Source organism: Momordica charantia, assembly GCF_013281855.1.
Source record: "Momordica charantia cultivar OHB3-1 chromosome 3 unlocalized genomic scaffold, Mcharantia_2.0 BLBB01000003.1, whole genome shotgun sequence".
NCBI classification, from domain to species: Eukaryota; Viridiplantae; Streptophyta; class Magnoliopsida; order Cucurbitales; family Cucurbitaceae; genus Momordica; species Momordica charantia.
Genome location: NW_028275161.1, coordinates 16,826,975 through 16,854,839, shown reverse-complemented (window position 1 = coordinate 16,854,839; position 27,865 = coordinate 16,826,975). Strand labels below are relative to the sequence as shown.

The 27,865-nt window shown below is 34.0% G+C and overlaps 4 protein-coding genes across 11 annotated transcripts; 3 read left to right on the top strand and 1 right to left on the bottom strand.

The window, feature by feature from the left end:
• Positions 1-127: 127 nt before the first annotated feature.
• LOC111012529 (Immunoglobulin E-set superfamily protein) lies at positions 128-2,766 on the bottom strand. The gene is made up of 5 exons (XM_088122075.1): positions 2,010-2,766; positions 1,843-1,909; positions 1,520-1,738; positions 1,286-1,410; positions 128-494 (listed from the first exon to the last, which is right to left on the bottom strand). The coding sequence occupies exons 1-5, from the start codon at positions 2,277-2,279 to the stop codon at positions 405-407; spliced, it is 771 nt and encodes a 256-aa protein (XP_087978201.1). The 5' UTR covers positions 2,280-2,766; the 3' UTR covers positions 128-404.
• Positions 2,767-7,487: 4,721 nt separating this feature from the next.
• Positions 7,488-13,953, top strand: LOC111012619 (ER membrane protein complex subunit-like protein (Protein of unknown function DUF106, transmembrane)). Of its 8 annotated transcripts, none has more exons than XM_088121875.1 (9): positions 7,489-7,718; positions 7,802-7,895; positions 8,439-8,558; positions 8,666-8,714; positions 9,103-9,202; positions 9,341-9,402; positions 9,499-9,557; positions 12,266-12,388; positions 13,689-13,953. In XM_088121875.1, the coding sequence occupies exons 1-8, from the start codon at positions 7,567-7,569 to the stop codon at positions 12,368-12,370; spliced, it is 741 nt and encodes a 246-aa protein (XP_087978001.1). In that variant the 5' UTR covers positions 7,489-7,566; the 3' UTR covers positions 12,371-12,388; positions 13,689-13,953. The 8 variants fall into 8 exon arrangements, with proteins under 8 accessions (XP_087978002.1, XP_087978001.1, XP_087977998.1 ...); XM_088121872.1 differs by having other exon boundaries at positions 13,664-13,953; XM_088121874.1 differs by having other exon boundaries at positions 13,652-13,953.
• A 5,567-nt stretch (positions 13,954-19,520) lies between these two features.
• LOC111012542 (uncharacterized) lies at positions 19,521-20,962 on the top strand. The gene is made up of 3 exons (XM_022286709.2): positions 19,521-19,677; positions 20,152-20,310; positions 20,431-20,962. The coding sequence occupies exons 1-3, from the start codon at positions 19,663-19,665 to the stop codon at positions 20,689-20,691; spliced, it is 435 nt and encodes a 144-aa protein (XP_022142401.1). The 5' UTR covers positions 19,521-19,662; the 3' UTR covers positions 20,692-20,962.
• Positions 20,963-22,960: 1,998 nt separating this feature from the next.
• CPR1 (F-box and associated interaction domains-containing protein) lies at positions 22,961-25,348 on the top strand. The gene is made up of 2 exons (XM_022286906.2): positions 22,961-24,154; positions 24,388-25,348. The coding sequence occupies exons 1-2, from the start codon at positions 23,040-23,042 to the stop codon at positions 24,425-24,427; spliced, it is 1,155 nt and encodes a 384-aa protein (XP_022142598.1). The 5' UTR covers positions 22,961-23,039; the 3' UTR covers positions 24,428-25,348.
• Positions 25,349-27,865: the final 2,517 nt, after the last annotated feature.

Below are 27,865 nucleotides of genomic sequence, written 5' to 3'. Positions count from 1 at the left end.
TTATTTCTATGAAAAAAAAAAAAAAAGGAATTTGAAAACAAAACATTACTAAAGAAAAGAAGAGCGAATTTATGAAGTAATAAGAGAGATCATAAAGAGAAGGAAAGAGAGAAGGCTGGTTTTAACATTTAACCAACAAAAAAACCAAGCTGAGCCTTTTTATTGACAGTACAAATCTAACCCATTTCTCTGTTTTTTCTTTTTCTATTGTTAGTTCAAAAACATCCTTCATCCTTCATCCTCATTGTCAAAAAAGAAAAAAAAAAAAAAAAGAAACATCAACCTTGAGAAGATTAAGAAGAACAAATAAGAACAGCAGCAAAATCAAACATCTTAAACCCGAGCAGTGGCGGGTTCGGGGACGAATCGACCATCAAACAATCATATTCGAGAAGACGATCATATTATTGAGCAGGCTGGTCCTCCTTCCAGTCTTTCCTGATATCAAATGTGTAATTGATCTCCAAGTAGCACTTGTTATCATCATCAACAAACTGAGCCAACCAAAAAAAAAAAAAACAACAAAGAAAAAAGGCAGACAAGATTACAGACATTGATTCATGATTCATGTGAAACAAAACATGTCTTTCAAAACAAGGCAGGATAAAAGGAAATTGGCAAGTTGTTACTTATTGCATAAGCATGGCCATGAAAAATGGAAAAAAAAAAAAAAAAAAAGCTGCTGCTCTCTCTTTAATGTGAAAGAGAGCTCTCAGATAAACAGCCAGTGAAGCCATGTGATGGAAGCCATAAATGAGCAGGTGCAGTTGAAATTGAGAGCTTTTAATTGGTTTCCATAAAGGAAATTAATAAAAGCTTTCAAATTCAATATTTAATATCCTGTCTGATTCTTCATAGTCTAGTACTCGATCTAAATTTCTACAAATTCACTGAGAATCATGTTAGGTAAGTTTATCATCCCACGTGGATTACCCAACTTTCATGGGTTTTCAAGATGGTAGTACGGTTTCACATTATGTAGCCTCATTCCTCAATTTACTGTTTACCACTACTTTTTGTCTTTTTTTTAGAATGAGGATTCGGAGTTTTGCTCTCCTATGTCTAAGGGTACCCATGCCCGCCCCAAGGTCCGGATCATGAAGACATCAAGAGTTTTGATATTAAGTTCAATAGAAGATTCTAAGTCAGAGACATCATGTACTTGCCAAGTGGGCTGCCCTTGGGAGGGCATTCTCCTGTCTTAGACTTTTCAAAACAACTTCAAAATCTAAATCCAAATTTTTAAAAACTGAAAACATGAAAGGCTAAAATATTTACAACTGACCTTGCTTCTGGCTGAATATGATCCCCTGGCGAAGATGCCAGAAGGGGTTGTTTCTTCCTGCATTTCATGATCATAAGGTTCAGGCTGGGGGCTGAAGGTTCCTATCATCTCTTTTGTACTGTCAACTGTAACAGTAAAAAAAAACAACAGTACTACACCATTAATGAGAGAGAGAGAGAGAAAAAACAGAGCAAAACAGAGTATACACAGAGAGATTTCTCATTTCTTTTTTACCTTTGACGCCAGTTTTCCACACTGTATTGGTATATTTGAGGCCAGAAACAATGTTGTTGCTGACCTGAAAAGTGAACTTGAGGCTATAACGGCTGCCTTCCTTCAAAGTAAACCACAGGCCTTTGGGATTCCCACTCTCTGGAACTGGCAGAACAATGTCAGGCCGCCCCGACGATTTTATTGCAAGGCTTACAATCTTCACATCCGGTTCCAGAGTTTCTAGTTCACAGTTTCATACACAAACAAAACAAAAACAGTGCAAATTTCTGTAAGAAAACAAACAAGAACAACCAAAAATCTACAAATTCAAAATGAACTACTACCTCCAACGGCTTCAAAATCCACAGTCCCCAGAAGCTGTTCCTTCCACCTCCTCAGGCTTTCATCATCCTAGAAATGAAATCTCACAAGGGTCTCAAAAAACTGAAGGGAGAGAGAGAGAGAGAGAGAGATTAGAGAGAGTAGTGAAAGTAGTAGTCGTAGTAAGTACCTTGTCCTTCTCGTTGAGTTCTTTCAAAGTGTACTGAGGACCCAATTCGATTTTCCTTCCATCTTCGTCGTCTTCCTCTTCAGTTGCACAGATGGAGTTCTCGCTCATTTTCCTACTCATCCCAGCAGGCGCATCCGGGTCCTCTTCATCCTCAGCTTTTTTGGGCTGTGAAACGTCTTTTGGTGAAGCGTCTTCTTTCCCATCTTTGTCTTTCTCGTCGAACCCCATGATCCCTTTTGAACTCGAACCGGCTTCAACGTCCAGAGACATCAACAACAGGCCATCAACAGAGGCAGAATCGTACCACTACAAATGGTACACAGAAATTGGGGGCGAAGAAAAAACAGACACACCCAGAACCCACCAGTACAAATTCAGCCAAAAAGCTAAAGAACAAGTGAAAACCCCCAAAACCCCAAAAACCCAATTGGGGAAAAAGAAGAATCTGTCTGACAAAGACGGGAAAAACGAAAAAGGGGGTAAAGAGGGGCAGGTCAAAGAAGCAAAACCCAGAAAGGGGAAAAGGGAAGCAGAAGAATCGAGAGAGAAGAAGAACCCTATAACCTTCGTGAGAAGAAAAAGGAATGAGGAGGCGAAAGCGGTTAGAAAAAGTTGAAGAGGGAGAAGGAACGAGTCATGCGGTGATCCGAAATTCTATCCCGAGAGAGAAATGGCGAAGGGACGGCCACTGAGTGCCGTTGGTGCAGGACCAAGATTCGAGGGGCTCGTTTATTTATTTTTCTTGCTGAAATCTCAATCACTTGGATTGGAATTTCAACTGCGGGCACAAACAAACACGAGATATCAAACAGCCTAGCCTGCGGATTAGGTGGACCTCTCCCACCCCTTTGACCCTTTCTCATTTTTTAGAGAAGAAAAAAAAATTTGATCTTTTTCTTTCATCCTCCCAAATTTAACTCAACTATTGTTCTATACATGGTAATCTTTGTAACTAATCATAATTTATGTGAATGGGAAGAATAAAGTTATACAGCAAGAAGATGCTTAGAGTCAAATTAAATTGAAGTTTTTTTTTCCATGTTTGTTGAGTAGTATGTTAAATGAAAAGTGGTTGGAAAGTATTGGTGGTGGGGTTATGTAGTTGATGATCATTCAAAGTTTAAATACTCTTTTTTGATTCTACTTCTTTTTATTTTGGTCATTTTACTTTCAAAATCTTAGTTTATGTAACCGTTGTTCCTTTATTAAATTTATATAAATAGAAATCTTTTAATATTTAATGAACAAAGCGTCATGCGAAAGATAAAATGAAAATAAATGGATTAAAATTGTCATATACATAGTCAAAAATAAAAACTAAAATAATACTATTTAAACATTTAGTCAAGTAGGAAGAGAATTACTCAATTAAATTATTGTATTATTGAAAATTTTTGGTAGTTATAAAAGCATTACATGTGGAGTGGTGCTTGATGCACTCTTGATGGCATTTGAAAATATATATGAAGGATTGTCTTTCATTTTTGGTTGTTTTGCACTGCTTCAGCTACTCCCACCACACGATTGGGTTACCTCGTCGCTACAATAAATCAGACTATTTTTTTCGTCGCAAAAACTTATTTACATTGCAAAATATGCGACAAAATGTATTTAAGTTTCTACATAAGACACGAAAAACTTCGTCGCTAAAATGTGATAGAAAATTCATTTCGTCGCACATTAAAAGTATCGAAAAAAATGGTGCCGTTTATGAAAAACAGTAAGTCAAAATGACGTTGTTTTATCTTTAGACGAATTTTCGTCGCCTACTTAAAACGGCGCGGTTTTTGTAGTGTGTGTTTCAATGCACATAAAATGATTGTTTTATTTTTGTAAGTATGTTTTTATATTTGATACACATTTAAATGGTAGGTAATTATTAATATATAATGTTGCAGGCATAGAACGATAAGTTTACTCGATTATAAGTGACTTTAGGAACAGTTAAATTGTAACCTTCGTGTTTTTTGCCCAAGAGAGATCAGAGGAAGAAAACTATCTCAACATGAATTTCAATGAAAATTAAGACCAAGACGTTGAATGTGAATAAAAATTTTCAAAGCCTGGACTCATGGAAGGATATATCATCAAGTACTTGAAAGACTTCGTGGCCGAAGGATGGAAACTATGATAAGAAATTATCGAACATCTTTGCCTAGCAAAAATAAGGCTCTCTAATTAATTTTCAAGATTTTAATTATACCATTTCTTATACTAGAAATCTTTTTACCAAGGAAGTTTTGGCAATTCTTATTGAAATCTCATCTCTTTAGAAGCCTAAGAGAAATCTTATTGTGTCGAAAAATTTAGAATAGATTTCTCTCAAACTTCTCCATCAATAGCTTCTCCCTTCCAAAGACTTTTATGGTTTCCAACACTAAGAATCTCTTTGTCAACCAAGTTTGGACAATTCCCCATTGAAATCTTGTCTCTTTAGGAGCCTAGAAGCTAGAAGAAATCTTATTGTGGAAATTTTGGAATAGAGATTTCTCTCAAACTTCTTTCTCAATAGCTGGATAGATAAATAGTTCATCTCTAATTAATTTTTAAGACTTTACGCTATTTCTAACCAGAGTCTCTTTATCGACCAAGTTTTAGCAATTCCTATTGGAATCTTATATCTTTAGGAGCCTAGGAGAAATGTTATTGTTTCAGAAATTTTGGACTAGATTTCTCTCGAACTTCTTCGTTTGGAGCTTGATAAACAAATGCTAACTACCCTCTAATTAAATTTCCCAAACTTTATGCCATTGCAAATTCCTATTAGAATCTCATCTCTTTAGGAGCCTAGGAGGAATCTTAATTGTTTTGGAAATTTTGGAATAGATTTCCCTCAAAGTCCTCGATAGCTTGATAGATAAATCACATTATTTCAACCGTAAAATAATTTGACCTTTCAATTTAGAACATGTAATATTTGATTCCTCCTTGAATTCAAGGCACATAATAATTTTCCTATCCACGAAAAAAGTTTATTATGTTTTTTTCTTGTTAGGTGATATATTTCTTTTGATCGTTGGATATAAAGTCCATAGTGCTTATCGTGTAGCTATAGTACCAATACAATTAACTCATTGTAACAATGGGATGGTGTTATGGGTGAAATGATGGCACCAAATAGTCATGGATTAAATTGAAGTTAAGAAAATAACATGGGTCCCATTTGGATCGAATCACCCAACTAGACCAAATTCGAGCGAATCAAATCCGATCGAGTTGGTCTATTCAAACTAACCCGATGACTCACTCTATAAATAAGAGGAAATACCTGGCACGAGACGTTCCCACAACTCTCTATTTTTTGTCACTCTCAATGAAACATTTTTCAAACTCAAGCAAAGTATGTTGGTCTTAGCACCATATCGATTGAGAAATATGTAATTACCCAGATTCTTATACATGGTTCATTGGATCTATCGATGCTGAAGACCAAAACCAAATTCCTAACCGAAAGTTTGTCATAACTTTTGTGTAGGTATAGGCCAAGACTCCTTTCTTTCCCTTGTGTTTACACTTTTTATTTATCAATAAATAAGTTTCTTATCTGACCAATATATTCTTTCCCCAAAGAAACCCCACGGATAGATTTTAAAGTTTACTCATTTCTTTTAACATCCACAAATAAATAAATATATATATATATATATTCACAGGTGAGTAACAGTTGATAGACACAAATTTAACACATTTAAGTATAAAAAGAGTACATAAATAATAGCTTTCTTTCAATATAATGAATAGAAATTCGAACTCACGATCTTTTAATAGACATAGACATAAGGTGTCTTAACCAGTTAAATTATCCTTATGTTCGGGTTGACACATAATTAATAATTAAGGGTTTCCTGTACTTGCAATTTAGTCACAAGAGATTCGAACTTATAACCTCTTGACCATAAAGATGTGACCATTACAAATTCAGGTTGGAAAAATTAAAATATGTTTTTTTTTTCAATTTACAAAATTATACTAAAATATGAATTTTAAATCTCAAGTATTGAACATATCCATATATAATCCACAATCCACACTCAATCCATCTAAAATATGGCCAACATGAAATAATAAAAGAATAATTCAACCATATGGCATTAAATATAAAAGTTAATATTTCCTTTCATTATAGATTAGTCTAATTTTAAAAGTTTGATGATTCGATTTCTACTCAGATTATTAAACAGAAAAAATTGAATAAATCGAAATAAAAGCTCCATGTAAATAGTAAGAGGAGGAAAATTGGTGGGGAAAAACCGAAGGGTTTATATATGGATTGAATGTGTGACAAGTGTTTTTGGTAATTAATTGGATAATTAGATTTTAAAAAAGATGAATTTATTTTTATTTAATTTATTTTTGACTTCTATGCTAATCTACCAAACAATAAAAAATCTAATTATTTAGCACCTTCATAACCATTTAACTTTTTGTCTCTCTTTTTAAAAGTTAAACTTAGACATATTATATTACTCAAATGTATTATTTGTTCTTTTGTTTTATAATATAGTTTTAATAAATTTTTAAAATTCTATGTTAAATTTTGAAGGAAAAAAATTTCTAGAACAATCTTTTTAACAAAGAAAAATCTATTCTTTGAATTTTTTATTTTAATTCCTATAAACTAAATAACTACTCGTTCTCAACAAATAAAATAATTAATTTTTGAATTTTTAAGTAAGACTTTACTTGATTGAATTTTGATTCTAGAGAACGAAAGCGAAACTGAAATAACTCACTCAAAACATTTTTTTAAGGATTACATGGTATGATAAGATTGAATAAACTCTTGTAGAATATTCAGTCGCTTGTGGAGTAACTCTTAAAATAGCAATAAATGTGTGACGCTCGAGTAGATGTAAGAGATATATGGATGAACCAGTACCACAACTGAATGAGAGAAGTCGTGAAATCATGGAAGCATGTTAATAAAAGCTTAAATCATAAGAATTTCAAAATTAAGCGTGTTTGACTTGACACAATCTAAATAAGGACAAAACATCCTATCAAGATTTGTGAGTAAGAACAAAACAACTTGAAACGACTTATCCTATCAAAGTGAAGTATTAATTTTTTTCATGTAACTGTTCAATCATTTAGGTAAACATATTTACTCAACAAAATTTACCAGGTAGAGACTAAATCGGTTAAAAAAAAATTAAACTACAACAACGGAATCGTTTGAAAATTTGAAGGTGTATAACAAAATCTAAACTTCATTAACTATATTGTTAATGAAAATATAGTGACAAAAATTATATTTTTAGCCAAGATGAAATTACTCTTTTTTTTTTTGTTTTATTTTTCCTAAAACATAAATTAGAAAAATGACACAAACATTAAACACATTTATATAATTAGATAATAATGTACTTCGAAGTTCGACGTTCGAAATAACCCTGTACTCGCCACTCGGTTAAGAGTGAAATGACAATAATACCCTTCTCCCTTGGCCAATTTTCCTATAGACGGACCAAAGCACCAAAACATTCGAATAGTAGAGTGGCTTCGCCTTTCGTGGTTCGTTTTCGAAGAGCTCGCCCATTGGATCTAGCCGGCAGCCATGGCGGAAGATCTAGTGCTCGACACCGCCATCAGAGATTGGGTGCTAATTCCGCTCTCGGTGGTGATGGTTCTCATCGGCGTTCTCCGCTACTTCGTCTCCAAGCTTATGCGCTCGTCTCCAGTCCCCGATGCCAAAGTCGTACGAGAAGGGTAAATTTTGATTCCTAATCTTCAACCCTACATCATTCATCATCTCGTTAATTCGTGACCCATTTTTTAATGGTGGGTTTCAGGCAAATCGTACTTAGGGCTCGGAATTTACGTGCTGGTGCTAATTTTATCCCCCTCAAGTCGTTTCGTTCCCGCAGAGTTTACTACGGCAACGAGGTGCTTCCCCCCCCCCCCCCCCCCCCCCCCTCCAATGTAGTGTGTGATTCTGTGTTTATTCAAGCATGCTGAACTTACTCAAACCCTTCTATTTACATACTTCTGTACTTCATCGATGGCGTAAGGTGTAAAATTCTCTGTCGAGATTGAGCTCGAGTCTTCATGTTCAGTAGGAACCCGAGGAAGCTTTAATAGGTTATGGTTTCTGAGATAGGAATCTTGTTTACTCATCTACTTCATTATCGTATTTGAATTAAGTTATGAAGCGAAGAATCCTGGTTTTGAGTCTGAATTGTAGAGTATTTATGCAATGCCCATAAGGTTTCATCAGTTGTAACTTGTATTCATTGCATCCTTGATTATGGTGGCATGTGGAATGCGAACCCCTTATATTGGGCAACCAATTTAGGACGGTTGCAGTGATATTGTGTTTTTTAAATCTTGTAGGATGATTTCATTGTTTGTAACTATGATATGCTACTTATCAAACGGGGATAAAGAGACACTCTGATAACCTAGATATTCTACACATGGAATTGGCAGGAGAATGGTCTGCTCTATGTTCCCAAAGGCCAGGCCCAGAATGCACAAGCACAGATGTTTTCAGATCCAAATATGGCAATGGATATGATGAAGAAGAATCTCTCAATGATTATACCTCAGGTGACTATAGTTACTTTTTTGTTTGGTATCATATGAAGTTTGATTATTTACATTTTCATTTATCTTTTTATTCTCATAATTTTTTTTATCCTTTTCTTCTGTACCAGACTCTTACATTTGCATGGGTAAACTTTTTCTTCTCCGGATTTGTAGCAGGTATGTTCTTCATACTACTAATACTTTTGAATACCTGAGGGTCACTTATTTGGTTGATTGAATTTCCAAATTATCTAGAATATATAAATTCTATACTTTTTAGGTGTTAAATTAAATGGTATGCTAACACTATTTATGATTTTCATATATGGGAACTTTGTACCACTATGTATATCTCTTGTTAACTATATCTTTGCTGTTTCTCTTCCATTTCTTATCTTCTTTTCTGACAATCCAGTTGGTTATTACTGGTAGAAAAATTAACATCTTCAGGTTTATTAACCTGCACATTTAATGCTGATTGATTTTTCTCCCTGTGCAAGTGTCCTTTATTTTTTTCAGCCTCCATTTTGTTTGCATCTGATGGTGTCTTCTCTTCTTATCATAGCAAAAATACCCTTTCCTCTGACTCAAAGGTTCCGGTCGATGTTACAGAATGGTATTGACTTGAGTACTGTAGATGTCAGCTATGTCAGTAGCCGTTCATGGTACTTTCCGAGATCATTATTTATGATATTTTGGTGCATGCGTTAATGTTCTTTGGAGATTTATTTGTAAAGTTGTGCCCTAAGAATTTGGTTGAGTGATTTATGATTATCACTTATAGTTCATGTAACTTGTGTAAGGTACTTCCTAAATCTGTTCGGATTAAGAGGTTTATTCAGTCTCATTCTGGGAGAAGAAAATGGTTAGTTTTTTCATGGAATTTGCTTTCACAGTAAGTAGCATTTTGAAAGTTCCAGTGTTTATATTGTGTCTTATAAGAAAACGATTCTTGGTGCAGCAATGGATGATACACAGAGAATGATGCAAATGTCTGGTTTCGGCATGGACCCAACAAAGGTAAATATTGTTAGTCATTACTAACGGTGTTTTAAACTTGCTGCTCAATTTGCAGGCTGCCACATCTGGATGCTTAAAGTTTTATATTTCATTTTTAATTACTCTCCCTCTTTCTCTTCACATGTACTCATGCACACATTCATATACCCAAGCTTGCATCAGTAGCACGCAAATCAATTTTCATGGTTGAACAAATGTGTTTTCTTATTTTGATTTTTAATTTTTTTTTTTTTGTATTTGACACCATTTTTGTTTATAATCTTCTAAAAAGAACATGGCTGAGGCTGCCTATATTTCATTTTGTTTTTTATTCTTTTACCCGAGAGAGAAACTAAGCTTGAAGGAAGTTTAGCATATTTTCAGTGGTTCTGGTTCAGTCTCAAACTTTGGCCTTCATTTATAGTACATACTCAAGCACTCCTCCCCCCTGGAAGAGAGTTGCCCTTAATGAATCATGCTTGAAGCCCTTTTATTTATTCATTTATATGTTAATTTTTCCATAAAATCTCTTATAAAAGTCCTAATTTCTTAAACCTTTCATTATCTTCTTATTCATAACAATTTATATTTTTTCTATCGTGGGCCTAAGGGTAGGCCCTCTTTTTTCCTTCTACATGCTCTGTAGGAATATTGTGCTTTAGTGTGCCTCACACCTTAAAGAATATTGTACACACTGTAAAGGATAGATCTTGTGAGTCTGTTTATTTAGTTTCATGACCACCTGATGCATGTATACTTTGAAATGAGTAGCGCCTGTGTAGTTAAATCTGATACCTAGCGGCAGCGCTAAATATGGTTATCCAGTCTATGTTCCTGATTGTCTGCATTACGTTTGTGAGGAATTCCTTTTGGTTGAACTTGCAAGTTCAGTGTGATAACTGTTAGCTTGGGTTGAATAGCCATTTCTAGATTTGCTCAATCCTGCACTAGCCCCGTTAGGGAAGATTGTCATACATACCCTTCATTTTGAAGATCAGAGTTGTACCTTTTAGTTATTTGTTGATAGCAGTCTTTTGTATTGGGCCCCCAAGTAGTAGTCCGGTTGACAAGGTCTTCGAATCTCTCGGTCATACTGGCTTAGAGGTCTCAAGTTAAAAGCTTCCGGTGAGTTTGAAAAGTCATCAAGGAATATAATACTTAGTTATGTAGTCTGTAGGACCCATACCATTAAAATGTCGTGATGAAATTTTAAATTCCTTGTGACATGTATGTCCTGAGTTGATCATATATGCAATTAATATCATTTGATGTTGCCCTCCCTTTTGACCATCATGCTGCTTGGTTTTGTGGTTTCTCGTCTCCAGTCAGCTATATGCATCTATATTATGTTTAATCTATTGTTTCCTAGTTTTACGTGGATATAATCTCTGGCAAAATAGTACATGTTCTAAAGAAGCCTAGTTTTATTCAAGTTAAAAGTTAGAATACTTTCCTGGGCCAATAGATAGATGACAACAAGATATGCTAGAACGTAGGACCACCAATTGCATTTTTAGGCAATTGTTTCCTAGTTTGATGTGGATTTAATATTTTAGGAAAAGTAGAATATTCTGGCGGTGCCTGGTTTTTTCAAGTCAAAAGTTAGAATGCTTTCATTGGCCAATAACTAGACTATAATAAGATGTACTAGAACACAGGACCACGAATTTTATTTTTGTCATATGATTATTCACAATTTCAGGTTGGTAGAGTAGTTATTACAGAGCAAACTGACAAAGAATGAACTGCATGATATAAAGTACAGGATCAAGATAACTTTTGGGGCAGGAAGGGAATGAAATGGAGGTTGAAATGATAAATTGTTTTGCTCTCTAAATGGGGTAACCAAACATATAGGTTTCAATCCAGAACTGTAGATGTAGGTGGTCCTCTAACATTATGTTACTTTCAATCCATGTTTTTTTTTACTTTGAATCCCATGTTTGTGATTGACCCTACTTCTGCCTGGTCTTAGGCAGGACAAGCCTTTAGTTGTCCCAACTTTCCTATTGCTCGTTCACCTGGAATTGATATCAGTGGAAAACACTGGAGTTGAAAATTGATTTTTTGTTGATTTCTTTGATGATTTATTTGAAACATCTTGTTGATGTAGTGTTTGCGAAATGCATACTGTAGACCGTGTTATTCGACATTTATATTTGAAGGCTCATTTAGCTCTATGTTACCCAGCCGTGTGTTGCACATATGAGCTAATTTCTCTTACACAATCTAACCCCCTCGATCCTTGCCTCGGTATAAGTGATGCTCCACCTTATACTTTTTGTCACATCAATTGCTCTGCTACCTCAACCAAATATGATTATATCATTGGGATGTGCGACTTGCAACAATTTTCAAGTGATTTTGAACTTTAATCAATTTACTATGGACGTTTTATCTGCATCTGCTAATGCTAATGGAGGTTCCAGGAATTACTTTATTCCTTAAAATCTGGACCTCTTTGATTCCCTCGTTCCCATCTTCTTTATTGGGTCACTCATTTGTACGGCACTGGCTAGTGGTCATTTAGACCGTTTTTCAAAGTAAAACCTAGACCAACATGACTCGATGTTCTTTGTACTCCATCTATATAACAAATCTCTTTGCTAATATAATTGTTTACTTGTTAAGAAATATGATTGGTCAATATCACCTTTATGAACACTTGAATAGACCATTATTCAAAATCCCTACTGCTGATCCTATTGGTATTGCATTTTTCTTGTCAGGGTTTGAGTGCAGAGAAGGACAACTTAGACATAGTACAGCATGAATGGGTCCTGCCTAAGTTTGAGCATCGTGCTGAAGCTGTGTTGAGAAAGTTTGTCAGCTGATTGATTTCTGGCTCACAGGTCTTCCTTCTTCGGGTTCTCTGCTAATGTATTTCTTCATTCTATAGTATATTTTCCATTGTTATTACAACTTAGGACCACTTTTTGGGTTTGTTGTGAAACGTAGAGATCTCTTTTATCCCATGGACAGTGTAACATTAACTTATTTCCAGCCAACTAATAGCAATTGATATCTTTCCAAGTCATGTACAATCAATTCTTATAAAAGGTGGAATGCAATGATGAAGCTGAAATTCTCTAGGAGGGAATATAAGCCTCTCTCACATGCGCACACTCACACACTCACTTTATGAATCAGGGAATCAGGATAGAGCCTGTATACTGTGGAAGAAAACCAAGCCAGTATGACCTATTAGAACACGACCTATGAATACCTTGGAACTAAGAATTTTGTGGTCTTCTAAGAATATTTAGTTCGGTTTATGCCTCGGATTGGATTTGGACTAGAATTTGAGATCTCAACCCAATGCTTTATAGAACCTACAAAATCCAGACGACCATTTCCCCTTCCAAAATGTCAAAAGTGTCTCAGAAATGACTTCCATAAGACATGGTTGGGAGCTTTATTCATCACGAAAGGGAAAAAAAAAAAAAGAGAAAAAGAAGATTCGTTCTGCCAAACACTCTCCATGAGTAGCAGTGGCTGAAACCTTTTAGTAAATGCTGATTGATCATTGATTTCAAGTATTCCTTTCTGGTTCTCCCTGAAGAAAGCAGGCTCTTTCCAGTGGACCAACCATGTTTCTTCATTTATCACCTTTCATTTGTCAGAATTCAAAAGGAGGGGGGGTGTTATAATATACAATGTTTTGGTGCCCCCCAAGATCATCAGCTTCCACAATTTCTTTTATTTTTCTTCTCTAAAGTCATTAAAGGCAACATGATCCCAAAATTTGATATTCCTAAAGGAGTCGATTCTTATTGGAAATGGACCAGAAAATTTGCCCATTCAACTTGGACAAGGCATCATGAAAGCAACTTACCTACTGCTTGAGTTTTGATTATATGGTGCCAGACTGTCATGTGGATGTTATAGTTTATATAGTACATGGTTTGGCCATTATAATACATCACTTATTCTTGTCTTTTAAATTAATTGCATTTGTCCATTATACCAAACATGTTTGCATCATCCCCTATTCTGTGAACTCATGACATTTCATATCACAATGACATTGATTTTATCACTTTTTCTTTGCTTTATTTATTTATTTGATTAAAGAATTAACAAATTTGAGATTGATTTAAAGAATGTAATTGTAGCCTTGTGTGTAGGGGTGTTCCTGTGGTGGGGATGCAGGGAAGCCTTCCCTGTTCCCTCGAAATTTCCCACCAAATTTCGCGGGGATTAGCATGGGGAAGAATTCAGGAGGTACCTTTTGTAGAAAACATACTTTATTTTCTTTGTTAAATAATTTGTGTCCAGCCTTGTTTTTGAGAAAAGATTTGATTGAGTTGTTTGTGAAACTTTGTTAGGAAGATGGACTTCAAACAGAGAAATATTTTGATGTATTATTGAAATAAGTTAATAATGTGATGAATCAATTAAATAATTGATCGATCAACAGGTTTGCAAATTATTTCAATAATTTAAGGATGGTGTATTTTCAATCTGGCAGTAATTCATTTATGACGAGAGTCTTGAATTGCGATAACTTTACAAGTTTTGAGTGGATGGATTGTCATAATTTAAGGGTTAAATTACAAAATTTGCCCCTATAGTTTGGGCATAGTTTTAATTTAGTTTTTATGGATTTAAGAGTTCCAATTTAGTTTCAATTTGGTTGTTATAATTTTATCCATTTCAATCTAGTTCCTATGATTTGATTAAACCTCACAAATAATCCTTAAACTATCTTTTACTTTTGAAATATTCATATATTTTCTAATATTTAAACCTTAATATAATTAATTAATATTTACTTAGATTTAAACCTTAGTATAATTTGCTAGCATAGTTAACCAAACAGAAAATATCGATTTATTGTCATGTTAAATAAGTGTTAGATATGATAACATTTGATCATCTATTTATCTATTTTAGTCCACTTATATGACTTCAATATATACCATATAATGTAGAATTACATGAAATAAATATAATTTTTTTATAAATATACCATATTAATAATAAACTTATTTTACTTTTTTTTTTAAATTCAAATGTGTAAAACATAATATACTACAACTGATATAATATTATAAATGATAATTATACAAAATTTATAACACAATATTCTACTAAATATTTAGTTGATAAGTATCTACTTTACAAATATAATTATAAATATACTTCTAACCATTTTTATATTGAGATTTAATCTTTAAATCTACTATATTCGGAAACACTAAAAACACAGTTTTATGACCTTTTTTTTTGGTTGAATCCATTATTTTCCATTTTTTTAAAGTCATCAACCAAACAGATTTATAAACTTTTTAAACATAACATAAGAAGAACAATAAGATATAAAATATTACTGTACTAAGAATACATTTATATATATAATATGCTGTCACGAACTTGGATGACGTGGCACCGAATAGGGCCTATGCGATCCGTCCATCAGTAATATTATACATCATGATGTAATGGACTGGCAGACTGGTCGGGGCCCACTGTTTTTTATTTTATAAAAGAAAATAAAGGAAAAGGCGATGACGCGTGGCATTCTACTATTGGTCTAACAACGGTTAAATGCCTGTGGGGCCCGTCTCACCGTCCTACTTTCTATCGAACTTTTAGATCGGCCACCGCGGTACATCCTTTCCTCAGAAGGGGGCCCCACAGTGAATGTTCTGCGTCAAATTACTGATTTACCCTTCCCAGATGTTTTCATTTGTTCTCCTGTGATAGACGAATAATTGCAATTGTATGGATTTACTTGACTTTTTGCCGATGATGTTGCTTTTTTTTTTTTTTTTTGTAAATTTTAAAATCTAACAATACGATTCTTGAATTTTAATTCTTTTGGATGGTTTGGTTGGAGGTTTCAAAAAGATAGTTTGGGATTTAAAATATTTGGGTTTAAATTGTAACTGTGGTTGGTTGTATACATGTTTCGGATTCAGAGGTCTGAAATTGAAATATCTGAAAATAAATTATATATATGTTTATTTTGTGTGATTGAATAAGAAATATGCATTTTATGTCCTTGTAAACCTAATTAATAACTAATCAAATTTAATTAAAATAAATTATATAAATTTAATAATGTTAATTTATAAATTATTTTATATTAACATTCTAAATTTTAAATTGTTGACCATTTAGCATAATCATCAATGAAACAATTAGTAGTAAAGGTTATTTACGTAAAATTCAATATATACATACTTAGTAAAATGATATATATGTATAAAGCTTTAAAATTAATGAAAATTAATTAATATATTTATTAAGTTAGAATATTAAAATTATTTTAAGCAATGTTTTAATTTAAATTTGACTCATTAGTAAATATATTATACACATATATATAAATTTATTTGTTGATTTTATTTAGCAATCAATCTTAATAATTATCATAAAAGAAATATGTTTAACAAAATTAATATTTTCATTCTATCAATTGCATCAATCTATTACATTTTTTATGAAAAAAATTAAGAATATGTTTTAGTAACTTAATTTATTACAATAGAATAATTAATTTGGATAAAATTTTAATGTTGTTTTATTAATTATAAATTTAATTTAAATATTTTGACTAATTTTAATTAATTTATGTTAATAAAATAAAATAAATAATTATATTTAAAAAAATTATTTAAAAGGACAGAAATAAAAACCTGACACAAAATCGATGGACAAACCTATGAAAATAGAAGGTCAAAGAAAACTGTTGTCCATAGGAATAAAGGATGCGTGGGAATAAACTATTCTCAATAAAAAATTTTCAATATGTTAAACAAACAAGGGGTTTAGTTGCCCATGCCCATTCCAGCTCAGTAAACCCTCCAACCAAACGCCCCTTGGTTCTTATAATGGAACTCTGATATCTGTATTTAAACTTTGGTTCATTTTAGTCCACGTATTTTAAAAATGTTCATTTTGATCACTGTTTTTTTAAATGATCATTTTAGTCTCTTTTTGCAAAACTTTGCACGTGAAAACTCTTTAGTATATATTAATGTTTACATTTTAAGAAATATATTGATGTTAGTGTCGTGTTGAAATTGTGATAGAAAAAAATGAGATTAAGAATAAAATTAAGGGACCAAAATTGTCACATTTTAAGAATACATAGATCAAAATGAATATTTTGAAAGAATACGGACTAAAATGATCTAAAATTAAAAGTATAGGGATCAAAACAAACATTTTAAAAGTACATTAACCAAAATGAACAAAAGCGACCAAACTAGTACTTTAACATATTTTTTTCGATTTTTTAATTTCTCTACCTTGTAGAGAAATATCAATCAACATCAATCGACCTTTTATTGATACCTATTTTTTCATAAAATTGAGACTTCGATATTTCTTTCTACATCGACACTTAAAATCTTGAACTACGAGTACTAATAGAACTATAATAAAAAATTTGTAAAAGAAATTTTTTTTTCATTTATTATCATGGGATCACGGATCGAAGCGAGGACCGTGATCTGACGTGGCACAGTAGAGGGGCGGCAGAGTGGGTCCCATATCACGAGCGTCCGATCTGGCAGACAGATACGTTTGGGCCCGCAAATTTTTTCGCCAGTGGAATGGAAGAGGGTCGGTTTCCCCACTTCACACGAAAATTGGTCAAATTGGGAAAGGGAAAAACAAATGAAAAGAAATAGCCACGTCGGCAGCCATTCCTGTGGGACCCACATATATGGGGCCCACCTTGGCCTAGATCATCGCCACGCCAGGTGCTTTTTCGCGGAGGGTCTCATCTTTTTCGTGGGCATTTGTTTGATTAATGGTACGCTAATAAATCAAAATTGAGTTAATTAGTTAATCCACTTATTTTTTTTATTTATTAAAAGGTCAATTTTCACTTCATATATGATACTCAAGATGGAAAATATTAGAGTTATAAAATTTCGTCATATATTGACCTTTCCATATGAGAATGTACGGTTGAAGGTGTGCGGAAACTCATAGAGTGAACATCTATGAATTCATTTAAAACAAATATGATCGGCTAATATAGCGATCATATAAATATAAAATATTTCATAAAAATATTGGGATTGGTGGAGCCAAATCGACGTCGTAACGAGTCAGGATTGAGTCGGGACGAAGCAGGAATGAAAAGAATAAAAAAGCGGAGCTTCAGGGCGCTGCGGCACTATCGCGATGGGGGATGCTCGCAGACTTTTCCGTCTGTGGCACCATGACACTATAACGATGTTTTATAAATACATTAGTTTCAGTTTTAGGGTTCTTGAGTCGCATTGAGAGCAGTTTTTTGGCAGATTTCAAATATAGGCTCGGTGTATTGGCAACACACAAAGAGAGCCGATCGAGAACATTTTTTTGGGTTAATTGTATCTTGATTCTTTGTGAGTTTTTTCATTCCTGTACTAAAGTATAATGTTAAATACTTAAAAACTAACTAGATAGCTTTTATTGGGACCTCTAGAAGGTGAATATCAAAATGAGATATTATGAGTATACTTGTATCCAATTCTCATTTAGTGGAACCCGCATCTGAACTGAAGACTGGACGTAGTATATAAACTGTTTGGTCAAACCAGTATAAGTTCTTGTGTCATTTATTGCTTTTCTTATATTTCTATTATTTGTGTAGTGTGATTAGAAGAGAAAATTGTTTGGAGTGCCTTAATTTCCCAACAAAAATGATCAAAAACCAAACCGAAGAAACGAAACTAGAGATCTCACACACACATCTAAATCCATCATTGAATCTTTGTGAACGAATTTCTATGAAGAAGATCGATACGATATACCAAATAACGATGATAGGGATTATCATAGGTATCAACAATTTAGAAGGATGGATTTAAAACAATATCGTTATTAAATAAATAAGGACACCTTTCGAGTAAATTGAAAAATAAAAAATTGGATTTTGATGGTAGGGAAGCAAATTAAAGAAAACCTAAAAAAAGGTGTGGGGATACATAAAAGAGAAATGTCAATCATACAAGCCCATGTTATGCTGCTCAAAACACACAGAAACCAACTCAAAAGAAAAGATATGATCCTGATATCACACATCTCCTTCCATTTTCTTTTCCTTCTTTTTTTTTTCTTAACCACAATTTATTGTTTTCTTATATATCATAATTCCAAAGAAAATATATATTTGTTATGAGTTAAAATAGAGAGCGACACGTGGTCCTCTTCGACTAGGACACATAAATCTGGTAGCAACTCAACTATTGAGCTGATGAAGGTACGTAGGTCTGTATCGTGCGAAGTAGTGCTCAGCTTGGTTTTTACCCGAAGCAGAGTTCGTATGGTGAAATATATGTTGACATCTAGTAGAAGGACGATTCTGCTGTTAGGATATGTCTATAAGCAGAAGATTTGCTCGCTGACAGATATGGACGTTGCTCGTTCGAGTAACAGTTCCCAATATTCTCTCCTCTTATAAAAAGTGGAGTCTTATACATTTGTAAAGATAGACAGTCTTGTGCGCACAAAACACCAACTCGTCACTGCACCAGTTCGATTTAAGTCTTAATTTAAGTTTCAGTGTGCATTTAACCAAGCACACCCCACCGATGTTACATTTTGTCTTGCAGATACTAATTCAAGTCGGCTAGTCGTCTATGTCGAGTTCGTACTAGCGTGTCACCTCATCCCAAATCCAGCACTAACATATATATAAATAATAATAACTTTTGGTAGGGTAGAAGTATAAAATATACTTGTTCATCAACAACGAGGACCAATCTTGATCTCATCATTATTAAATATTCGACAATTTAGAAAGAAAGGTAAAAATATAAATTTTTTTCAAAAAAATAATGAATTATCAATTTTTCAACGATAACAAAGATAGAAACAAGTCTTCATCGGTAAAGAGCCAAGTATTTTGCACTAAGAATTTGAATCAATTAATAATTGATAAAGGGAAAACATTTACAACTGGACAAAACTGATGTCCTTATACCAGTGGCACTGAATTGAGTTGTTCTATTGCATAAGATTCTTCTCTCTCTAGTTCTATTGGTTTGCCCATTCACTCTACTCTATAAATAGTTCTCACATTCATTTGTTTCCTCATCTCACTCACAAGCAGCCCTCTCTCTCTCAATTCTCTCCCTATTCTTTATTTTCCCCATTCATTATTTCTTCTTCTTCTCCAATGGCCAGTGTTGAGGTAACCCATTCTCTCTCCTCTCTCTCTTCAGAGATATCTAAGAGAAGCTTGATCACTCCCTTTTTTGATCAACCAGACATTTCAATTTGTTCTCATTTAACTCTTAATTTACTCAACTTTAGCCACCAATTCTCAAGTATGGCGCATTTATATGCTCGTAGATCTAGTTGATCTAACGAGATCGATGAACTTTTGTAATTAGTGGCGGATTCATAAATTTTTATTCGAACACCGTTTACAACTTTATTTTTTGTTACCTATGATCTTCGATTTTAAAAAATTTAATGGGTAAGCTAGAAAAAAGACTAAAATATTTAACTCTTTGATCTGGGGTAATTTGTTCCTCTTTTTCCTTTCTTCGCTCCGCTCCTGTTATATGTTCGTCATGGCACATGCAGTGAAAGGATCTTCTGTTTTTTTTCTCTTGGTGTATTTTCGCTTGTTCTTAAATATTACATGAATTGGGTTTTGCAGGTTGAATCATCGGTTGCGAACTTGCCGGAGAACGTGGAGGCGCCGGAGGCGAAGGTCGAAGAAAAATCTCCCGAAGTCCAGCCAGCGAGCGAAGAATCTCCGGTGGCTGAGCCAGCTGACGTAGAAGAACCAAAGCCTGAAGCCACGGAGGCAGATCAGGTAAATAAGGGCGGAGCGAAGAAGGAAGGAGATTCCTTATCCTCTTAATTTGTGACAAATTTTAAAACAACAACCTCATTATATCTATGAAAAGTTAAAAAGGTAAAATTTTGTCTGCAGGCCGTACAATCGGCTAAAGCTCCGGAGGAGGCCGTGGAAGCGGCAGAGGAGCCGAGAGTTGAGGAAGAAGAAAAGAAGGAAGAAGCAGCGGAAGCTGAATCAGTGGACAAAGAAGCCGTGCCTGCAGCAGAAGAGCCAAAGGCCGAGGAGTCTCAAACCGCCGAGCCCGCTGCCGAACCGGCCGCAGCCGCAGTGGAGGATGAGAAACCAGTTGAAAAAGAGAAAGCAGCTGAGGTAGCAGAAGAGAAGAGCCAAGAATAGAGAGATGGAAGCCATGTGAAGGGAAGAACTGAAGAAGGGGAGAGAGTATTTAAGTAGTTATTAATTTATGTGATGTTTTTTCTTTCTTTGATTTTCTATTGGTTTATTGAGGTTTTTGAGTGGGGAATTTATATATCTGAATTATTAAGAAATTAAGTTGAAGGATGTGTTATGGAGTTGAAGGATTTGGCTGCTATATGGGTTTGAAGATAATATATTATCTCTCAACTTCTAAGAGTTATTAAATTTGATAATTAAGTATTTGGTGTGAGATGATAAGTATTATTATTTTTCCCCTGCATTTTCCTTTAATTGGGATTATATATTTAATTATTTTCCTCCTTTCTAGGTTTTATAATCTAAAATATCATAAGATTAAAACATTGTCTTATAAAACAAATTGAAAAAAATTAGGAGTTGATCATTTGAATAATACTCTTGAAACTTTCTATGGAATTTTTTAGAATTTTTAGTTATTTTCTCAAAAGTTGAAGTAACGGGAGGTATAATTAATTGGACATTGAAAATTTAAAATTCATCCTTAAAATTTTTTGGAACAAGCTTCTTAGATTGGTCTGCTTCACAATATGTGTTCTCTCTCCTCTTTCTTTTAACGATACATAACTCTTTAATTTATTATCTCTCTTACCTAAAGTTTAGTGTTGAAATTGAATTGATTTGAGATTTTAGTGTTTGTGAATTAGGGATTTATATGCCAAAAGAATTTCAATTACAATGTACTAGGTTTTTTTATATCATCTAGTCACACTCTTAGCTTTAAAGATATAATCAATGTTTACTCAAAAAAAAAAATATATATAATCAATGAGAAGTTGGGAATGAAATACTCTATTATCTATTAAAGTCATTGATTATCTTGTAGATTTTACCTCTATCAGGATGATTATAACTAGTGGTACTATAATGATAATAATAATAATATTTTTTTTTAAATTTAACAATTGCAGAGGTGAGGAACGAATCATTGACCTTTAAAATGATAAGAGAAAATATTGGTCGTTTGAATTGATGTAATGATTGAGATTTATCAAGATGGGAAATATTAGCCATCTTAACCTTTTATTAGAATGTAGAAAAATTAATACAATTAGCTATACAAACTTGGTTTTTTCATTTGATGATGTTATTTTATTATACTAGAAGGCAAGCTTCATAGCAAATATAAAAGATAGTTTTTGATCTTTAATCCTTTTAAATTCTCAATTTTATTTTTAACATGTACATAAAGTTTTTAAGCCATTCCGTAAAAAATCTGTTAACAAAAAAGCCTCCTCTCTCTTTATGGTGTAAAAAATATATGTTACGTCAGAAAATTGTTAAAACTCTTGTCCAAATTTCGTATTTCAAAAAGATTTTCAATATTACGGTTGTATGAAAATTTTTTAAATACAGTTCATTCATTTTTCATCATTAGAACAGTATTTATAATCGTAGGATAAAATCTAAAAATAAAATAATATATCACTTAATCATGTGTTATCCGTAAATTCTAACGAGCAGAAACTGTCAATTAATTTAGTGGGCTGGAGTTTGGGCCTTAGTCATGTATCTGGACTGATATCCACCAATTTGGTCCGAAAGATCCATTCTTGGTGATAGCCCAAGTGGCTATTTGCTAAAGTTTCTTTTCCTTGAAAAAAGAGAAAATAAAATATTTTTTTGTGATTTTAGTCCAATAATGGAATACTTAAAAATTAAATTACCTTTTTTTCTTCTGGCAAATGTTAGGAATATTAAGAAGAAAAAGAAAAGGATGGTCTCGGGACAGAGGCACACGACCAACAAAGAGATCTACAAAAAAATATTGTTGGAACATAACTAAAAAAGACAACAACATGACTAAAATAGACTATTCATATGTCAATAAAAAATTAAAATTTACCATAATCGAACTTTTGAATTGTGGTTCAACGTGGTATGAGAGCAAAAAGGTTGTTAAATTAGGGCATGAAACCATCGTCAATTTAGGGTATGGGGCCATCGTTGTTTAGTATAGAGGTAAAACTCCTTTATCACTTCATCTCTTTTTTTACTCATTCGTGCAGATCCACTAAATCCATTCTACCGAACTCGATTGCAATTAGCCTCACGAGCAGGTTTATAATTAATGTCGTCTTACCTCTGTGTTGTGGGAGGAAGCAAAATCGAAACCGAACTAATAAAAAATTAAACCGAAGTTAAACCGTTTGGTTTGGTTGGTTCTCTCCGTTTAACCAAACCCAATCCTTGGGGAAAATTTTACCTTACGCAGTGAATAAGATAAAAGATGAGCCAAAATCGAACAGTCGAACTTCTGAAGACCCGAGAAAACCCTAGTTTGGACAGCCATGGAGGATGTACCCATGGAGCTTGTCGTCGATATAATCTGCCGATTACCGGCGAAGTCTATCTTGCGCTTCAGGCGGGTGTCAAAGACATGGAAGTGCCTCATTGATTGCTCCGATTTCGTCAATCTTCAGCTGAAGAAATCAATCGAGACCAGAACTCATCTCCGCCTCATCATCCGAAGAAATTCCGTTCTCTTCTCCGTCGATCTCGACCCCTTCGACTGTGCCGTGGAGCTTGTTCACCCTCTCATGTGCTACGGCAGTCGGATTAGGATCTGGGGTTCTTGTAACGGCATATTGTGCATCTGTAACGTAGCTGATGACATCGCTCTCTGGAATCCATCCACCCGGAAGTACCGTATATTGCCGTCTCTTCCCCCGGAGCGGCGCTCTGATGATGTTTTTCGTTTCTCTGTCGACGCTTACGGATTCGGGTACGATTCTGTTCACGATGACTTTAAACTCTTGAAAATTTCGCAGTTTATTAGATTGAACCCTATGGATATCGAATCGGTTGTCAAGGTTTTTAGCTTGAGAAAGTTTTGTTGGATTCCAATTCAAAGTATGACTTACTCTCTGCGCTATAGCTCGAAAATGGGGGTTTTTGTCAACGGTGCTTTACATTGGGTTGTGTCTCATCAGAATCTGGGCATGGGGGTGGCTGATTTAGTGGTGGCTTTCGTTCTCGCAACTGATAAATTCAAAGAGATTCCATTGCCAGAGTTTACTGATACCAAATGTGAAATTCATGTGCATGTTTTAGGTGGGTATCTCTGTTTGCTTGCAAATTATGAAAGAGCTCGTTTAGAGGTTTGGGTGATGAAGGAGTATGGAGTTCAGGAGTCATGGACGAAACTGCTCACTGTTGGTTCGCAAGTTGATTTCGATGGTTCCATTAAGTCTGTCAAACTGTTGTCTTATTCAAAGACTGGCCGTGAAGTTCTTTTACTTCAGAACAGGAAAAGACTCATCTGGTATGACCTACAAAATCAAAAAGTTCGTGATGCTGAGATTGGTGGCCTGCCTCATAGCTTTGAAGCAGAAACATTAGTGGAAAGCCTTATTCCAATTGATGCTTATAGAGAAAAGCCTGAAAACAACCTTGAAGATAAGAGGTTATTAATATATCCTTTGTCTGAAAGCATTTCTGTTCTTGTTTCTTCTCTCCCTGTCCTTTCCAAATTTTGTTAACATGAGATAATTACTTCAATTTGTCGCTTGATTTTCTTTATTCATATACAAATATTTACTGTCTACACAGGATCCCTATCTGTAGATATTGTGGCCAGTTCATTTAGTTACACTTGATAAATTTTATGGAACTATGAGTTTAATTTGTTTCTTTCAGGGAGGATTTCTTGTCAGAAGGGTTCAAACTGGTGTTATAGGCAAAAGGAGAAAGAGCTACTGGAAGAGTGGAAATATACATATACGTATATATAGAGTAGCAGCAGCTAATATAGAGTTTATAACGTACTTAGCCTCGAGAAGTTTACTTCTTAAGAACAGAGAACAATAAGGGATTTTTTCACCAAACAGGTCCTTAATTTCTATCCCAAACTTCACGTTTTATGATATCCTTCATGGCTACAACTGAAGTTGATGATGAGATTATTTTGTTGGGATGGTTACAACAATATATGAGAGTCACTTTTTCTGGCCTACTATCCTCATTTGTGACAACTAGAATGCTATTCAAATAGCACATCATGAGCGAACAAAACATATCGAAATAGCCTCACTCAGGGCACTTTTTTCGCCATCACTTTCTATAGGGTTCAATGCCATACATTTTCTCAAAGCTTCAGATCACAGATCTTCTTATGAAGTCCCACACCACCGTAGGATTCCGATACTTAGTATACAAACCCAGATCTTATCCTTTGAGGCATCTTGAGTTTAGGGGAATTCTGTGCTTTATTCTAATACGCACGTGACCATCATTTTGAAGATAGAAAAGATAGAATACTGGCACATTACAACATCTCAATGCACAAGGCAACCTGTATTTGTCATGGGTTGTACCATGATTGTTAAATATATGGTTGAGAGAGCTCCTTTCTTTCTCTCTCTCTCTCTTTTTTTTTTTAATAAATTTGCTGAGAAGGATATTTTCGATACTATCACATCTTGTATAGGTGGTTAGATTGGATCAAATAGTTGAATTTTATAATGCTGTGGAATTGATAGTTTTGTGGTATGCTTGAAACTTGAAAGTACTATTTCCTATTTGTAAATAGATAAAATGTATCACTCAGGTTGCTGGGTTCTTGGGAAAAGTTGAGTTTCATAAGATGACATTCATATTATTTTTGTTCTTAATTATGGTCTGTAGTTGATGGGAAATGTTATATTAATGATGTGTGTTTTGTTCTCTTCAAAAAAGAAAAATGATGTAATCATCATGGGTAGCCTATTGGTTCAAAGAGGTTAGGGTTAATTGAGAGAGAATGTGTTCAAATTCCATGACTGCCACCTACCATAGGAATTAGTAATTCCTATGTGTTTTTCGACACCAAATATTGTAGGGTCAGGTGTTTGCATCGTGAGATTAGTCGAGTTGTGCGTAAGTTGATTTGGACACTCACGAATATAAAAAAAAAATTATGTGTTTTGTTCTCTTCAAAAAATGATGCGTTTTGATTCTAAAGTGTATGGCTCAACTGGTTATGACATATTTTCGATTAAGAAAAAGTGAGTTTGAATTCTCATTAAACATGTTTTATTACAAAAATTTAGGTGTGCTTTTGAATTATATGTGCTTTTTTCTTATTGTGATTACATGAGAAGCTTATAAGAATAGCTTTTATAAGTTTATGTAGCTTGTAAGATTAACTAGCTTATGATGCAAGATATGTGAATTTCAATTAACCTATCAACATAAGTTTGACTTGTTTACAAGTAACGAAAACGTCCCCGATGAATTTAGAACTTCTTGTGAATATGTCTGAGATAGTTTTAGATAGAAATTGATTTTATCAGGAGTATGTGAATTGTAACTACTTCACTTCAGCAAAAATTGTATAATAAAAAATTCATTTGTTGCTTGAATCTAATATTTCACCAGTGATCTTGAGTTAAATATATATATGTATATATGTTTTTACCAACCTAAACATGCTTCAACGGGAGGTTAAGGTATTTTTTTTTAGTACATGTGGGGTGGAGGGTTGATTTCACAATTTTTTTTATTGGAGATATATGTCAATTACTGTTGAGTTATGTTCACTTCAGCTGTGGTTAAAGTCGTTTTTACAGTGGTTAAGGTATTTATCTTTTCTAATCCCTATTTCTATGTGTTGTAAAAAAAAATGATAAGACAAGTGAGACAAAATGCATAGAGAGAGCAGCCTTGCAAAATAAAGACACAAATGAGAGAAAATATGTATAAAAAAATTGGTGAGATAAATTATGTTTTAGCTTGAAGAAAGTGTGAGTGAAGGATAAAAAAGAGCAGAGATCTAGCAAGTGCAAAATTAAAAGTTTAGCAAACTATTAGTTATAAGATCGAAAGTTCATGGCTTGTTACACACAAGATTGAAAATGTAAGAATCTATTAGAAGCGTATACTTATAGTTTAATCTATTACACATGGTCAGAATTTGAAGATAAAAAAGATGGAATACTGGCCCATGGTAATATCTCGATGCATAAGGGAAATTGTACTCATTACCGGTTATAATTAGTTACCTAGTGATCATTAACTACATTCTTGAACTAAAAAGAACTATAAACCTTCGGTAACCCTTTATTTAACTCATTTATGAATTAGTTGTAATAGCTTGATTTTTATTAACGAAAGTAATAGTGTTGGCCTTGGATCACAAATACAACACAAAAGGAAAGAAACTTAAAATTAAAAAAACTGAAGTCGAAATTGGCAAGGAATAAGTCTTTGTAATTTTTGTCCCACATCGCTAAAAGCATCAGCTGAAGATCTGTTTTTATTGGGCTTTTGGATTGTGAAAAAAGTGCTGAGTCTGGTTGCGCGGGCTTGTGACCCAAGTGGGGGCAATAAAGTAGATGAAATATGTTTGTTGTGGGAGTGGATGGGGTGTTTGTTGGATGAGAAGGATTTGTGGAGCCTTTGCTTTGGTGGGATCGAGCTTAGGGCCGAGTCTCTTTGCTCTTTAATGTCTGTCTTATCAGAGCAGCGTCGCCTCCGCCATCTTGATGTTTATAATTACCTTGATGATTGGCTTCCATTCTCCTCACCCCTCTCCCCACCCGCTCCCTCAACTCCTTACCCTCACAACTACTTTTTATCTCTTTTCCAAATCCCGACACCATGTTGGTGTCGTAGCTACGTGCCCCATCCTATGAACGAACCTCGACATCTTGTTCGTAGCTACGTGCTCTAATCTTCTGAGCTATAGCTCCTATCCTGGTACCTTAAGGTGTGAAGTGAGAGAGAAAAGTAGAAGAGGAGAAACCTCGACATCGTGTTCGTAGCCACACATTCTAATCCTCTTACCTATAGGTTCTGTCCTATTTTTACCAAATTTGCTTTTTGAGGTACCTTAAAAGTGTGAAGTGTGAGAGAAAAGTAAAAGAGAAGAGTTTCATAATCACGCATCACTTACAAAAGTATTAATACAATAGTGGAATTTCTTGAAGAATCAACTCACCTAATTTTGAAGAATCCTGTATGCTCTAATGTTTAATATTTATATTTTAATTTCTTGCAAATATATATATATATCCAATATTTAACCATTACAATCCATTTAAGAACTTATCCCATCGTATGAGATTGATTTTGAAGGAGGTTCAGATATTTTTTTCGTGGATAATTTAATAACTCTTTTTTCCTAACTTAAGATTTT